Here is a 16,069-nt window from a genome sequence, read left to right on the forward strand (position 1 = left end):
GGGCTGAGGTCTCCTGGCAACCGCCTAACAAAGTCCCTTTGGGATCAGCTACCTTTAGCGCCTGCGCCCAGCTTCCCTGATCAGAGTGGCTGCAACTGTGCAGCAGGTGCAGGAGCCCACAGGTGTGCCTACTCACAGGTAACCCATGAGCGTAGGTTCAGCCTCCGTTTCACCTCAGACGCCCCAGGTCCCCCAGGCGCTGACTTCCTGGCAGCCAGAGTTCGGTAGCTTGAAACCTGAGTGATGTCTGAGTCAGAGCTCTCTCTGTGCCTTGCCTCAGGGCATCTTGCTGGGGTCCAGTGTGTACTGTGCCGGCTCACTTCCCCTTCCTGCAAGTGGCAGCTGTCTGTTCTATGCTGGGCCCACCTCCAGGACTCTGCCTCAGCCTCTTGAGAGAGTCAGGTCTCCCACCTTCCCGTGCCTCCCGGGTCAGCGGTGAACTAGCTCACCTAGATCTGGATGCCAAGAGCACCCACTGACCAACTCCTGTTTTCTGAGAGAGGAGTTGCTGGGCTCAGGTCAGAGGAATATCGCTGCTCGTCACTGTCAGCTGCCTCTCTCTGGCTTCTTCACCCACTGCTTCTCCTTAACTACGAAGCACTCACTGTATAAGTAGGCCTCCACTGAAGCCTGGGACATTGGAAACAAGACAGAGATGGGACCCGGAGGATGGGCCTTCCTGCACTGGGCGCGTTTACTCCTGAGGTCTTTGCTGTCTCCCACCAGGGCCGTTCTGGTGTTGTACAAGATGTCCCTGCGGGCCTGGGAATGGGAGGAAGAGGGGAGAGCAAGCATGGATCCTGCCTCCTCCATGGCTAGTGCTTACCAGTCAGCAAGCGAGTTTGAGGAGACGGAGGAGTACCTGAAATCCAGGACCCCAGCTCAGGAGTGGGACTCTGAGGACCAGTTCAGCAGCCTGCATTCCTCAGAAGGGCCTGTCTGCACCTATAACTCTGATGTGCCCCAGGTTGTCCCCTGCAGATTCATTATCTCTCTGGCCTTCCCCGCAATAACGGGTAGGTGCTGAAGCCCAGCTTTACTCAACTTCTGCACACAGCAGGACACTACTTGGCTTCCTCTGGGAGTTAGTGAGTGCTCATATCTTGCCTCCTTCCTCTCCACCAAGTCCCCTCCCATGGTAGAGTGGCTGGTGTCAACTGAGGCAGAGGTCAGAAAAAGAACAGAAAATTCAGGGGACCCAGCTATTGGCTAGGCAAGAAAGTGATTGTGTGACTCACTCAGCACACTCAGGGGCCCCAAGAAGCAGGTCATATTCATATTCCTTCTCTCTCTCTCTCTCTCTCTCTCTCTCTCTCTCTCTCTCTCTCTCTCTCTCTCTCAGTGTGTGTTTGTGTGTGTGTGTGTGTGTGTGTGTGTGTGTGTGTGTGTATTTGAGACAGGGTCTCACTATGTAGCTCTGGCTAGATTCAGAGATCCACCTGCCTCTTGAGTGCTGGGATTAAAGGCATGGGCCACTATGCCCAGCCTAGACATTCCTTTATATACATTTTTGTGCATATGTGTGGTCACTTCTGTATCCCTAATTCCAAGAGGTAGAATTGTTGTTTTGAAGGTATGCACTAAAATTGTTTAATGGATGTTGTCAAATTGTCCTTGAAAGGGTTATAATATTTTGCCCTCCCAGTAACAGAAAATGGAAGTTCTATTTGCACACACACCCCCCCTCCCGCGGCCCCCCCCCCCCCCCCCCCCGCTGTCCTAGAACTCATTCTGTAGACCAGGCTGGCCTCCAACTCACAGATATCCACCTGCCTCTGCCTCCTGAGTGCTGGGATTAAAGGCACAGGTCACCACTGCTTGATGTTTTTCTTTCTTTCTTTGAGACCGAGTCTCATTGTGAAGCTCTGGCCAGCCTGGAACTGAATAAGTAGACCAGGCTTGGCCTCAAACTCACACACATCCGTTTACCTCTTCCTTCCAAATGCTGAGATTAAAGGTGTGCACCACCATATTTGGCTATTCATTCATTTCTGTCTAGATTTGCTCTGATTGGATCAGAATAAGCTCTCTGGCCAGTTGTATTGTCTAGTCAGGATTTCTATTGCTGCAATGAAACACTATGGCCAACAGCAAATTGGGGAGGAAAGGGTTTATTTGGCTTACACTTCCACATCAGTGTTCATTATTGAAGGAAGCCAGGACAGGAACTCAAGCAGGGCAGGAACTGGAGGCAGGAGCTGATACAAAGGCCATGGAGGGGTGCTGCTTACTGGCTTGCTTCTCATGGCTTGCTCAGCCTGCTTTCTTATAGTGCCCAGGACCACCAGCCCAGGGGTAGCCCCACCCACAATGGGCTGGGCCCTCCTATGTCAATCACTGATTAAGAAAATGCCCAATCTTATGGGTTTTTCTCAGTTGAGGTTCCCTCCTCTCAGATGCCTCTAGCTTGTATCAAGTTATTATAAAACTAGCCAGAACATGTACCTTTGTAGGAGGTCCTAATATCTATAAGAATTGACAGGTAGTTCCCTATTTCAAACTGCTTAATGCTAACTACTGTGGCAACACAGGGGTGAAGCAGAAGCTTCTGCCTGGAGTGAAAGAGCTGAAGTCACAGAACTGCCTTTTGGGCTGACAATGGAGCAGTGGTAGTGTGTCTAGCATGTTCAAGGCCTGGGCTCTTTCCCAGTGTTGCAAAACAAGACAAAAACCAAAAGCAAACAAACAAAAACCTGAAAAAAAATGCAAAAAGAGGAACAAAGCCCCAGAACCCAGAAACAAAAAATAAAGGAACAAAAGGGTAGCTTTAAAGGTTTGCATACTTTAGGGTTCAAGTGATGGCATACTCCTTTAGTTCCAGCACTCAGGAGGCAGAGGCCAGTAGATCTCTATGAGTTCGAGGTTAGCTTGGTCTACATAGTGTGTTCCAGGTCAGCCAAGACAACATAGTGATACCTTGTCTTAAAGAGATAGAGGAGGTAAGGAAATAGGCTATTTAAAATCTTTGTTCTCGTCAATTTTTCTTTGGTAGCCTAAAGATAATTACGATATTTGAATTGATGTGTATGGGAAACTGGGTCCATACTGAAAGTTCTTGGGAGGCAGGAAGGTCACTTTGGTCCAAGAACCTGAGACCAGCCTGGAAAACTTGCTGAGATCTTGTCTCAAAACCAACCAACTGAACAAGACAGTCTCAAGTTTATGTGGGGTTCCTAGCGCCATCTAATGGTAGGAAAAGAAAGACCCAACCTAAAAGATTCCTTTAAGCTCCTGGCTGGCTCTGGTGGCCCCTCGGGTTCCTGCCTCTGGCTGGGCCTGGCCTCATTTCTGTATCTGATCAGCCTGTCTACTTGACATGGGCAGCATCACTGCTGAAGTTCTTGCTAGGCTGTTTCCTCCGTCTGGATGTCTGCTCTCTTCGCTCCTACAAGACTTTGCCAAGAGGAGCTAGGAAGCAGGGTCCTGGGTAGATGCTGCTCCCAGCATCCTGTTGTTCATCAGAACCCTGTTCATGCTGCCTCCACATTGTCCTGAGATTTTGACCTGCTTCTTAGGGCTGGGTCTGGAAGGAGACAAACAGGGCGGCTGACACACAATCTTTAGGAGTACCCACTCTCAGAGCATGCCCTTCAGCTTTGTGTGCATGGTGCTTAGTTACACTGTCCTCTGCCGAACTGGGTCTGATGGAGAAGCAACATGGCAGCACACAGCCGCCACAGCACGTGCTCTTTGTGTTAGTTAGCTAGTTAGTTAGCTAGTTAGTCACAGAAAAATACCAGAGACACTCAACTTGTAAGAAGCAAAGGGTTCTTCTGGCTCACAGTTCCAGACCGTGACAACTTGGATCATGATTAGTTTGGGGTCTGTCACAAAGCAGGACATTATGGTGGAAGTGCCTGGGGAGGAAACAGCCATGGTGGGGGGTGGGGGGGGCAAAGACAGAACAGAGGGAGTAGATGCTGACACCCCAGTATCCCCTCTGGGGTGCACTCCCACTGACCTGGTCTCCTCCTATGAAGCCCAACTGAAGTTCTACTATTTCCAGATGACAGCACTGGCTAGGAGCACATGGGCTGTTGGAGACCTTCCCAAACTACAGCAATGTTTTTTTGCTTTCAGGGAGCTGTGGGCCTAGATCTTGTTTCCCAAAGGTTAGAACAAGGCTCACTAAACTTGTGTCTTCTAGTTCAAAAGGGAAAAGTCACAAATTTTAGTGATAAAAAGAAAACCCCTAAACCAGACAACCGGTCTGCAAAAGCTCGTCGATTCTACCACATTGAGTACTTTTTCCTGCCTGATGACGTAGAACCCAAAAAAGTTGATATCGTGGTGTTTCCTGGAGTGGCCAAAGTGTTTCTGGACTCAGGAATAAAGGTTGGTGGTGTGTGTGTGTGTGTAGTGTGTGTGTCTTTGCATGGAATGTCACACTGAGGATACAGAAGATGCCCCACTGACCCACAGCAGACCCAATGGCGGAGCTTTCTAGATATGTGGGATCCTGGGTAATCTCCTGAGTGAGATGCAGAGTGGACCTGCAGATGTAATTACACAGATTCTTCTTTAGATGCCTTTACCCTGTAGTTTCTTGGATGTTTCATCAAACAAGGTTTTTGTTGTATTTTATTTTTTAAGCACTGAGCATTCACTGTAGGCCTTGAAAGTTCTTTCTTCGTATGTGTATATATACACGTGTGTGTGAATGTTCAAGTGCAAGGGCTATTCCAACATGCAACACACATGGGAACTCCCGCAAAGGTTTGGCTCTGCATCATTGATGGGAAGTAATCACCAGGGACACTGCGCATGCATTGGCTTAAATTGTGGTTTTCAAGGAACTGGTGGCCCTGACAGGGTCCAGTGCACAGGGCCCCACTTCCCTGGGATTTGGAGCTAGGCGAGAGGCAGCCACAGAAGGCAGCTAGGCAGAGGGTGTCATACCTGCTATGTTGCTGCTGGGGCTAGGCTGTGGGAAGTGCCTGGTCTGTAGGTGAGTCCTTCATTTCCCACAGTCTCTGAACGGTATTTCCACAGACCGTGAAGCCATGGAAAGAAGATGACAAAATCTGGGTGTCATGGAGCCAGACCTTTAATGTCAACATGACAAAGGAATTATTAAAGAAAATAAACTTTCACAAAATCACTTTGAATCTCTGGGACACCAGGGACAAAGTTTCTAAAAAAGTCAGATACCACCGGCTGAAGACAGCTGTTTACACGGAAGACCCAGAATCTTTTGGTAAGTCAGGTGTTTTGCTTGTATTTTAAGTGTTCCTGGCAACTTGTGTTGGACATACCTAGTCCAGAAATCTAAAGTCTGAAATGATATCAAGTATGGTACTTTTTTAGCGCTGACACAATAGCTCAAGTGGAAAATTCCACAACTGAAGTCACATGACAGCAGAAGGTGGTCAAAACAAAGGCTCATCAAAATACCTTGTAGTGTCTCCTCTGGACGATGGAAGGAGTATTCACACAGCAAGAAGGAATCTCCTGTTTTCGAGTTGGGCTTCTTCCCCTAAGACACTTCATTTGTATACGAGAACATTCCAAAATCTGAAGAGTTCTAAGTCCCAATCATTTAAGATAGAGGATTTTAAATCTGTAATCAGAGTAAAAGTGAGTGTTCCTTTGTCTTGGAGTGTGCCATCTACCCAGGACACACCTGGGGAGTCATGGTGTGTCTATGTCCATGGGCAGTGTCTATGTGCCTCCCTTACCTTTGGTGACCTTTTGTTCCAGAGCGGCTCTCAGATGAGTTTTCATCACTAGCCTGTCTCCCCAGACTGGCAGTGGATGTTTACTCAAAATTAAATAGGGATACCAAGAAACAAAAGAAGAGTTGTGTATACAGTGTAGTGGTAACAGGCATGTGTTGCATGTATGAATTTCCAGGTTCTGTCTTTAGTTCCAGGAAAAGAAACAAACTGTTAAGAATTCCACCTCCTCCAGCTGGTATGGTGGCTCATTTGGTAAAGTGTCTGCCATGCAAATATGAGGACCCAAATCTGACCTTCCAAATCTCATGGGGAAAAGATGGGTGTGGTGACATGAACCTGCAACTATAGTTTTGGGGAGGTAGAGATGAGGGTCCCTGGGACTTGTGACCACAAAGGCTCATCAAAATACCTTGTAGTGTCTCCTCTGGACGATGAAAGGAGTATTCATACAGCAAGAAGGAATCTCCTGTTTTCGAGTTGGGCTTCTTTCCCTAAGACACTTCATTTGTATATGAGAACGGTATCCTAGGCTTAAGAATCCCTTCATGTATTACCAGGTGTCCTTAGTGGGTTTGAGTCACCACTCACTGAATACCACTGATTTAAATCTAAACTCATATCCATAGAGTTTCTATGGAAGAAAATGGGACCAATATATAACTTTTGTCATTCAGACCAAAGGAAAGATTCTTGTCCTCAGGATGTGGGCTACTGGCTACCTGTAGATGTCCTTTGTGGATTCCAGGGCCTGGCCTAAACTGGAATTTCTGGTCTGTGTCTGCGTCCCACTGGAGCGGGTGTTGGGACAATAGCTTCTACATGGCCTGATGAAAGGACCCTGGAATCCAGTGAGTGAGAAGAACGAGGTCTGGACCCTGCAGGGAGAGTCCATGGCCTCTGCCTAGGGTGCTTTGAGTTGTCACAGCGAGAGCTTTTCCTTGAGTTCTGTCCCAAGCCTGGTGTCCCTGCCTCTTATTTTAAATACATTTTTTTTCCATTAAAGGAACAGTAGATATTCACTACATAAAACCCAGTTAGAAATGTCTAGGAAGAAGAAAGAAAAACTAAAGCCACACAGTGTCTGTCCAGAGATGGCCATTATTAAGAGCCTCCCTGTGGATCTGTCTTTTTTTTCACGTAAAAATACCTAAGTAAACACCTTATTTCTTGGGAGTATAGAAACACCCTAAGAGGGCTGTTCTATATGGCAGAAGGACATTCGTTTGGCAGATCATGTGCTAGAGGTCAGTGGGACATCTGTAGTAAAGCTGGCCTTTGTGCTTCCTCTTGCTCAGCTCCTTGGGTGTTCAGTGTTGGGTGAAAACTTCATTCTTGACCTCCACAGATGGTATGGTAGCCTCTGCTACACTCCCAGCACCTGCTTCCTACTTGACGAGGGTTTTCCAGAACTCTGCCCTGTAGCTGTCTGCATCAATTCTCACTCTCTTAGCATCTTTCTCCCCACCCTGTCTCCTCTCTCCTGCTACCAGGGCCAGTATCTCTCCATTGATCCTGGTGTTTCATTGAAGGTCTTTTAGGACTTGCTCCCTCGGGCTCCATTTTTGTTGTTGTTGTTGTTGTTTTGTTTTTCGAGACAGGGTTTCACCGTGTAATTTTGGTTTCTGTCCTGGATCTCACTCTGTAGACCAGGCTGGCCTTGAACTCACAGAGATCTGCCTGGCTCTGCCTCCCGAGTGCTGGGATTAAAGGCGTGCGCCATCGCCACCTGGCTCCGGTTCCATTTTTTTGTTGTTGAAGCACCCACCCCCTCACTCAGGACACTGAACTCCTGACAGGGCTTCCTTCTGGCAGCTGGCCACATCTTGGGGGCCTCTCATTCCTATCGCTTTCTCCAAAAATTTTATCTGCCTTTCAACAATGAGTCAGATTTAGCTTCTTCTTTTTTTACTTCTTTCTTGACGATTCCACGGTCTTCACTTACTCCCATATTCACTTACACATTCACAATGTATTTATGGAATGCTTGATACTGTTATGAGTGGGAGGCTTCATGCTGACAGAGAGACTGGCCTGGGGATGCAGTTCCCTGCCTAGGGGCAAGGACTGCATGTGGACCTGGTTCTTCTAAGGCAGTGGTTCTCAACCTTCGTGATGCTTTGACCATTTAAGATAGTTCCTCATGCTGTGGCGTGTAGGTGGACTTCTCCTGTCTTGACTGCCTGCTACCAAATAACCGACACAGAAGCTTAATATTACTTATAAATGCTCGGCCAATAGCTCAGACTTGTTACTAGCTAACAAGCTAAATTAACCCATATTTCTTACCTATGCTTCGCCACATGGCTCATTGCTTGTTACCTCATCTTCTATATGTCCTGCTTCTTTGATAACTGGCTGGCTTCCCCATGACTCTGCCCTTCCTCCTTTTAGAGTCCTCTGTATCTCGATGTCCTACGTATACTTTCTGCCTGGCTACTGGCCTGTCAGCTTTTTATTAACCAATGGGAGTAATACATATTCACAATGCACAGAAGGATTACTCTGCAGCAGTGGTGACTACCACCCCCCAACCATAAAATTATTGTTGCTACTTCTTAACTGTAATTCTGCTACTGGTATGAATCATAATGCAAATATCTGACATGCTAGATAGTTGATATGGTGGTGACCCACAGGTTAAGAACCTCTGTTCTAAGGACTCTGATATGGAAAAGTTACCTAAGTATCAGATTCCTCATGTATAGATGAGGAACATGGCAACTCCTTCCTTGCAGTGAAATGTGGAGATCCAGTGGCATAGCACACACAGGTGCTCAGGGGTACTGAGGTACAAGCACTTGTCCCTAACAGATATGTGACCCAGTTTCCAAGTATTTGGTGGCAGTGTCGTAGATTATCCTCTTGTCCTCTGCTATATGTCCATGGGAGGTGTCAGAGGACTGGGCGTTTTTGATGGATCCATTTTCTCATTCCAGAGGAAGTGAAACTTTTGGTTTTAAGTCAGAAAAGGTTGTCTACAATTTCCAGTCATAAGCCCAGCGTTGTCCCTGAGGAGTTGAAAGAAGAGAACCCACCAGGTGACCAAGAAAAGGCAGAAAAACACTTGAAGTCTCCACAAGGTGAGGAGTGATGGCTGTGGACACCCGAGCTCAGCACTGTGCCAGGAGAAAGGCCAGTATGCATCCCATGGCCCATTTAGTCATTGCTCCCGTGCCCCTGAGAGTCTTGGTTTTGATGGTTGATTCTTCTCCCTTTCCCTGCCCTGTCCTCTCCCGTTCACTTTCCCTCTTTTGATTTTTTTGAGTCAGGGTCTCACTAACTTGGCCTAGAACTTACTATGTAGGCCAGTAGGCCAGGCTGAGTGTGAAGTCTTAGCCTCCTAAATATTGGAATTGCAACTGTGAGCCAGTGTGCTGCTGATTTAATGGATATTTGTTTCATGACTTAAAAACAAAGCAAAAAACAAACAAACAAAAACCCAACCCCACAACAATAAAACATTTTTGGGCTTTGGAAGCTAATTTTAAAAGAAAATCCAGTCACTATAGAAAAGTCTAAAAAAGTAGGAAAATAATCTATGATCCCATTGCTGATTGCAGTGGATGAGACATTTTGGTTGTTTTGTTACATCAAATCTCTCTGTTTTTGTTCTAGGACTCATTTTGTTTTTGTTTTTAGCATATGGGTTTACCCAAGATACACACAGAGCTTCTGTCTTCTGAGAGGGTTTGTATATCATCACAAGCAGCTCCCATGTCCTTAAGAACTTTCTATAAACTTCGTTTGTGGTGGCTATGTAGTATTTTGTAATATTTTATCCAAAAAGACTGTAATTTGGCTAACCCTTTTCTATAGTTGGGAACTGGAGACTCTGGGGAGTGCTTTCAGCATTCTACAATATATTGATAAGCAGTACTGAAGCAACACTTCCACATAGAGTAGACTTTCCTCCTCCTCCTTGACCGGTAGGGTCCCACTCACCTTCATTTGTCTGGTGTGTCCTTCACTCGTTAAGAAATCCTGCTTCTGAAGGAAGCTTCTGAAGCTGCTGTGTTAGGCCTTTGCCAGCAGACGCGTCACTGATGTGAGCAGGGACATCATTTGCTGGGAACCAGCACTGAGTGAAGCTCGGAGACTCTTGTTAACTTTTGATTCTCACCAAGCAGAGCCTGAAAGCTCTTCTAAGAACAGTGAGGAATGTGAGAAGTCACTCAAGACGGAAGACCCCTCTGGATCTCGGTAAGGAGAGCTGCTTACTTGGTGTGGGAGTAAGGCCCCTCCTCACCAGCCCAGCTCTGAGTCATTATACATTCTTTGGCTGGTTTTGGTTAAGGTGGATCTGAAGCAACCTAGGGAAAGGGAAAGACCAGGGAAGGAAAGGAAGCTGGTGCACTCTTGGCAGGAATGCTTTTCTGAGACTGACCCCCAATCTCTGAAAAAGGCAGCAAGGGCCTCCACTGAGTTTCACTAAGTCAGAAAGCTGGCATTTGGGGACAGCCAGGATTCTAGCCTGCAGCCTCAGTCTGTGGAGCCTCAGCTAGGGCTTCCAGAAAGTCACCACCCTGGGTCCTCAGATAGCCAAGCTGGTTCTGGAGAAGTAGGGTAGAGACTGGAAGTATAGCTGTGGGTCTGGGGTGCTATGAAGAGAGCCAGGACCACATGCAGTAGGCAGTGGTGACTTCCTCTGCTCAGTCTTTGGCGACAGTCTCTCCGCTGCTCAGGTTAGGTTCATACTCTCAAGCTCAAGCCAGTCTCCTGCCTAAACTTCTTGAGTGTGGGTCTGAAGGTGCATGCAATCATGTCTAGCTAACAATTTTGACTTTTAAATATTGTTTTTCATTGAATTGTCATATTAAATTGAGAAAATTGACCTTTATTTAACGTTATCCCACTCATGATCATGGCATATCCTTTTACTTAACATGCACCCTCTTTATAGACTTTCATGGAGCTAATATTTACCTCCTGTAGATGTTGTAGATAATTCTTGAGGGTTCCTAGATGTTTCATAGTTTTAGCTACTTACAGAATATATTATTTTTCTTCCCATTTTCTAGTTGGTTTGAACCTTGGTCATGCAAGCATGGCCCCCGGGTCATGGTTACTAGAGAGTTCAGTAGACTTAATGAGTCCCGGGTTGCCCCAGGCTCCTGAGGCATAATCTACATTTGACAAAATCCCTAGACTGTTCACATACATATACTTTTAAGAAGTAAGTAAGGACCAGTGAGCATATTCAAGACATGGCACCTGTATGCCTTCTCTTCACTATCCTGTCTCTGTGAGGATTTTCTAGACGGACCCCGGCAAAAACACCTGTTTCTTTGGCTGGAACAACCATGATGGAGATCAATGAAATTATCGAGAAAGCCTCATTGAGTAGCTTAACAAACATGATAGAAAAACAAAAGTCTCAAAGTAAGTTATGATGGGATTTTGATATTTTATAACGTAATTAGACTTGAAATGTTGTGAAATATTTAAATTTAAGGTTTTTGAATAAAATTGTTCAGCATCTAACAACATGTTAGATATTATACTGTATTATATACACTTTCACTTTCCCATCAGTCAGTCAATCCATCCATCCGTCCGTCCATCCATCCACCCATCCATCCATCCATCCATCCATCCATCCATCCATCCATCCATCCATCCATCCGCCTATTTGTCCATCTGCCCATCTGTCTGTCCATCTATTCATGCACAGAATTTTGTTTCTTTCCACTCCACCAAAAGTTTTGTATTCCTGGTCCATGATTCCATGGGTATGCAAATGTAGACATGAAAATGTCTGCTCTCTAAAGCAAACTTCCCAATGAACAGTTGGACACTGCATGGTAGTGCTGTGTTTGGGGTAGGTTCCGAGTTGTTGGGGTTATGGAAAAACTCTTCAGGATAGACAAGGGATGGTTTGCTTCTTGGAGAGATGAAGGGTATAGCATCTTATGTCATGGGCTGTCTCATACAAAGCATGAAATCTTGGCCTGCAGAGCAATAAGAATCCTCAGAAGCCATTTGTCCTGGTTGAGGTTTTTTGTTTTTGTTTTTTTTTTTCCAACTTGATACAAGTTAGTGTCATCTGGGAAGAGGAACCTCAACTGGAAACATGCCTTCATCAGCTTGCTGTAGGCAAGCCTATATGACATTTTCTTGATTAATGATTATTGATGTGCAAGGGTCCAGCCCACTGCGGGCAGTGCCATGCCTGGGCTGGTGATCCTGCATTGTATAAAAAAGCATGCAGAGCTAGCCAGGAGAACAAGCCAGTAAGCAGCACTCTTCCATGGCCTCTGCTTCAACTCCTGCCCCCAGGTTCCTGCCAGCTGAAGTTCTCTATTTGGTTTCCCCTGATGATGGCCTGTGACCTGTCAGCCAAACAAACCCTCTCCTCCATAAGCTGCTTTTGGTCATGGTAACAGAAACCCAAGACATCGCTCAATCCACCTGCTCATTCTTAGCCTGGACTCTCTCACTGTGTCTTTGGTAATCCGATGGGTGTCCAGTGGGAGTTGAGGCTTTCCTGGATGGGTTGCTTCGCCTTACTCCTGCGTAGCTGCTACAGCTGTTTCCTCCCCTGCCAATCATCCAGATCTTGTTTGGGTGCTGGAGTCTCGAGGTGTGGTCCCCACACTCACATTTGAATTCCTCTCAAGTCCTCCAGAAGGCTCTCTTTTCTAGAAAATGTGTTTTCAGCTTAGTGAGGGTTTTCAAACCATTCCTTTTATTTTGAATAAAGACAGAAAAAATTCACAGAAAATATAACAACCATGTGCCACAATTTAAGATTTAATATTTTGCCATATTTCACCATTTCTTGCTTTTTCTACATGTATATTTATGTGGTGTGTGTGTGTGTGTGTGTGTGTGTGTGTGTGTGCGCGCGCGCGCGCGCAAGCTCATGCACACACATGTGGTTCCACGAATGCCACAGTACACATTTCAAGGTCAGAAGGTTGACCCTGGAAGTCCATCCTTGCCTTCCACTTTGTTTGAGACAGGGTCTCTTTTTTCTTTGTGGCTACATACACCAGGATAGCTGGCTTCTGGGGACCCTCCTGTCTCTCCCATCTCTCCCTGAGAGCACTGGAACCACAGCTCTGTACTACTGTGTCTGACTTTATGTGAGTTCTGGAGATTTGAACTCAGGTCCTCATGCTTGTGGGTCCTTTACCCATAGAGCCATCTCCCTATGCCCTCTTTTCCATTTTTTAAGGAACAAAAGATCACAGATACAGTATAAGTGCTCACGGCATCCTGCTTTTTGAGGGTCATCTTTCTTGTTTCCTTCCTCCAACCCACTCGCTCTCACACATTCGAATAACAGTGTTTTTATCCCTGTGAAGAGTGAAAATTGCTCAAAGCTTTCCAACACCTTTAGCTTGCTCTTTGTGCTTAGCTTCATTTCTGAAGCTTACTCATGTCCACATGTGTAAGGACACTACCTGCTTTATTCCTGCTTTTGTAGAGCACCCTGTCAGATAAATATCCATCATCCCATTCTGTCAAAGGACACTTGAATTTCCCAAGGGGCTTGCTGTCCCTGACACCATTGCAGGGACCACTGTGTTCTCATTGCTTGGGAGACTTGGGGACAAGCCAGTTGTCTGTGCCCGGTTTGGATGTTTCTTGCCTAGGTGGGGCTCCACTGACCCCAGTGATCCATGTTTAGGGTTTCCCTTTTCCCCCTTCCAGTGCTCAGCCACATTGGCTCTATACCCTTGGCTTCCAGTGTGGCTGTGCAGTATTGTAGAGGCTTGTGCAGTCCCGACTTTACATGACCTGCCTCACACCATCTGCTAGTTATGGATGTCAGTGGCAGATGACCTTCCCAGACAGGGTTTATGGCATCCTTTGACCCCACTTGTGGTGTCCCGCTTTGTGTAGAAGTTATTTCACTGCCTCTTTCTAGTTTATACTATGCTATACACCTGAGAAACTCTTCCTTGGATGATGCCAGTGTAGGCTCAAGAGGCTGTTCGATGATTCTGAAGTTTATTCTGGAGTTCATTGCGGAGATGGTATGAGATAGCCCTGCCATTTTAACTGCTTAAAATGGTCTCTGCAACTTGCTGGAAGTCCCTGCTTTCCTGCTGTTTTGAAAGGCCCCTTGTGGCTCCAATCAGCTCTCCCATGTGTATACCTGGGCCTGGACTTTCTAGACTTTTCCACTGACTGTCATGCTCCCCAAGCTAACAGCTTGTGCTGTTGGCTGAGTTCAACTTGAGCTAAGCACTTTTTCTTTTTTTTCTGTTTTTATTTTTTTATATTTTTGTGCATGTGTGCATGCATGCATGTGAAGGCAAGGTCTCATTGTGTAGCCCTGGCTGGTCTGGAACTCTCTATGTACAATGGGATGGCTTCAAACTCACCTCTGTGAGTCCCCCTGCCTCTGCCTCCTGGGTGCCAGGGTTAAAGGCATGCACCACCAGGCCCGGCTGAGCCGAGCATTTCCTTCTTTGCTCCTGTTCTCTTCCCAACACACTGCTGTCCTCAGACAGATGAGGTATCTAGGGTCAGAAGCCCCTCCCTGCTCCCATAGGAAGGTGGAACTGGGCTTAGATGTTAGCTCAGCCCCATAGCCCGACCTCAGCACTGTTCTGTGACTCAGTGACTTAAGCATTGGAGCACAGTACAGTGTCATCACCATGATGACCTTGGTCTCAGAGGGGTTGGAGACACCCTCTCTCCACAGCTGCCAATAGCTGATGATAGTTTGTCACCTAAGTTCAGCTATCCCTCTGGTTGTGAGGAAGAGACAGCAGTACAGAAGATAACCCTGATTTCTAGAAGCTTCCAGAACCTTCCTGATCTCTATATCATATGTGAATGTACATATCGAAGCATGGCAAATCCCTTCTTAACATTTATTTCATTTGCTTCGAAAGTTAAAGGGAAAGATTCAGAGGTGAAGAAGAAAAGTCCAAAGAAAGTGAAGAAATATCAGACAGAGGAGGAAGCAGACCCGAAGCTGCCAACAGCCGCCACCTGGAAGCCGAGTGTCTTTTCCATCCAGCTCTCCGTCATGCCTCTCCTTGCCGGTAGCTAACGCGTACTTAGAATGCTCACCCGTGAGGCACTTGTGGTGACTGAGATCTTGCTCTGTCCCTTATTTCTCCCTCACTGTCACCTCAGGAATCTCTCAACTATACAGAGAAAGAAACACAGGCCCAGGGAGGTTAGCTACCCTACAGCATCACACAGCTTACCAGTGTAGAGTCAGGAGTTCAATGTGAGTGTTTGACTCCAAAGTACAAGAAAACCCGTGAGAATAACTGTCATAGTTTTGTGTGGTAAAGAAGGCACCACTCTTTAGTGACTGCTTCCCTACCGGTCCTCATTGAGGTAAAGGGAACAGAAGGATGCAGTTTTTATGGACCATTTGTGACATTTACTTCTCATGAGAAGCTTCTGTCCATCCACACGACAGACTTAGGATGGTGTTGGGGGCAGGGGTTTCTCATTGTCACCATGGTTTTCTAGTGAGAAAAAATCATGCTAAGTAACCTGCCCAGCACGTACAGGTCAGTAGTGGAGCAAGAATTACTTGTAAGATTTTCTGCATTTTATAAATTATGCTTCCATCTTCTGACAACCAATAAACAGACATTTATTATATTCATATATTTTGATGCAATCTCAGGATACATTTTAGATTAAATTATTTTTTTAAAGAAGAGTAATATGGGGTGAATTTTTTTTTTCTTTTCTATTTAGAGAAAATAATTTCAAACTTTTCCCAAACCATTTTCTGGCTTTTCACTCTCAGGAGGAGTATGCGCCCTCCACTGGCTATTTTGTAGAGGTGCAGGCTTCGTTCCGAGATGGCACCAACCCCCACACCTGTCCAGTCAAAGGGTCACAGAAGACAATGTGTGTAAACTGCTCAGTACAGGGTCTTGCCAACAGAGGGACTCTGAGTGGCTGGTAGGGAGATGACAGATCATTGGGAGAGGAGAGATGAACCCCAACCCTTTAGAGCAACTGCAGGTGGCAGTCAATTAGAATGGCCTTGACTCGTGGCCAGCTGCTTTCAACGTGAAATCATAGCCTGAGATTATCCATTCTAAAACGCATACAATTTTGTCTGGTAAACATTTTTCTATTTTAGGTTAGGCCAGAGGTTTTCTATACCATCATAGAAGACAGCAGTTGGTTCCCAGTGGGATTTTTGGGAGATCCTGAGCTTGGGCGTGAACTCTTATATTAAAGGAGGGGGTCATGTATGGAGGGCTGGGGTGAGCTGGCAGCCTGGATTTGGAACTTAACTTAGCCCCATAGCCCGACCTCAGTGCTGTTCTGTGACTCTACAGGGTAAGAGTTCAGAGTCTTTGGGCGATTGCTTAACGTGTCTGAAGCTCCGTTTCCCTTCCATAAAGTGAAAACGACAGCAACCCCAGGAGAGCATGTCCAGGATCAAGTGACAGTGA

The 16,069-nt window shown here is 46.2% G+C and overlaps 1 protein-coding gene across 8 annotated transcripts in view; it reads left to right on the forward strand.

Moving 5' to 3' along the window:
* Cfap92 (cilia and flagella associated protein 92 (putative)) overlaps window positions 1-16,069 on the forward strand; it is a 48,924-nt gene continuing 32,855 nt past the window's right edge. For 3 of the 8 annotated variants that reach the window (XM_076567140.1, XM_076567141.1, XM_076567142.1), the window contains exons 1-7: window positions 517-1,016; window positions 4,148-4,335; window positions 4,993-5,197; window positions 8,615-8,758; window positions 9,806-9,878; window positions 10,936-11,057; window positions 14,528-14,680. In XM_076567140.1, coding sequence (XP_076423255.1) covers window positions 656-1,016; window positions 4,148-4,335; window positions 4,993-5,197; window positions 8,615-8,758; window positions 9,806-9,878; window positions 10,936-11,057; window positions 14,528-14,680 — 1,246 coding nt within the window. In that variant the 5' untranslated portion in view covers window positions 517-655. Of the gene's footprint in view, window positions 139-516; window positions 1,017-4,147; window positions 4,336-4,992; window positions 5,198-8,614; window positions 8,759-9,805; window positions 9,879-10,925; window positions 11,058-14,527; window positions 14,681-16,069 lie in introns of those variants that run through there. The other 5 variants (XM_042273568.2, XM_076567144.1, XM_016003048.3 and 2 more) reach the window with 4 other exon arrangements.

This window comes from Peromyscus maniculatus, chromosome 3 (genome assembly GCF_049852395.1).
Source record: "Peromyscus maniculatus bairdii isolate BWxNUB_F1_BW_parent chromosome 3, HU_Pman_BW_mat_3.1, whole genome shotgun sequence".
Lineage (NCBI taxonomy): Eukaryota > Metazoa > Chordata > Mammalia > Rodentia > Cricetidae > Peromyscus > Peromyscus maniculatus.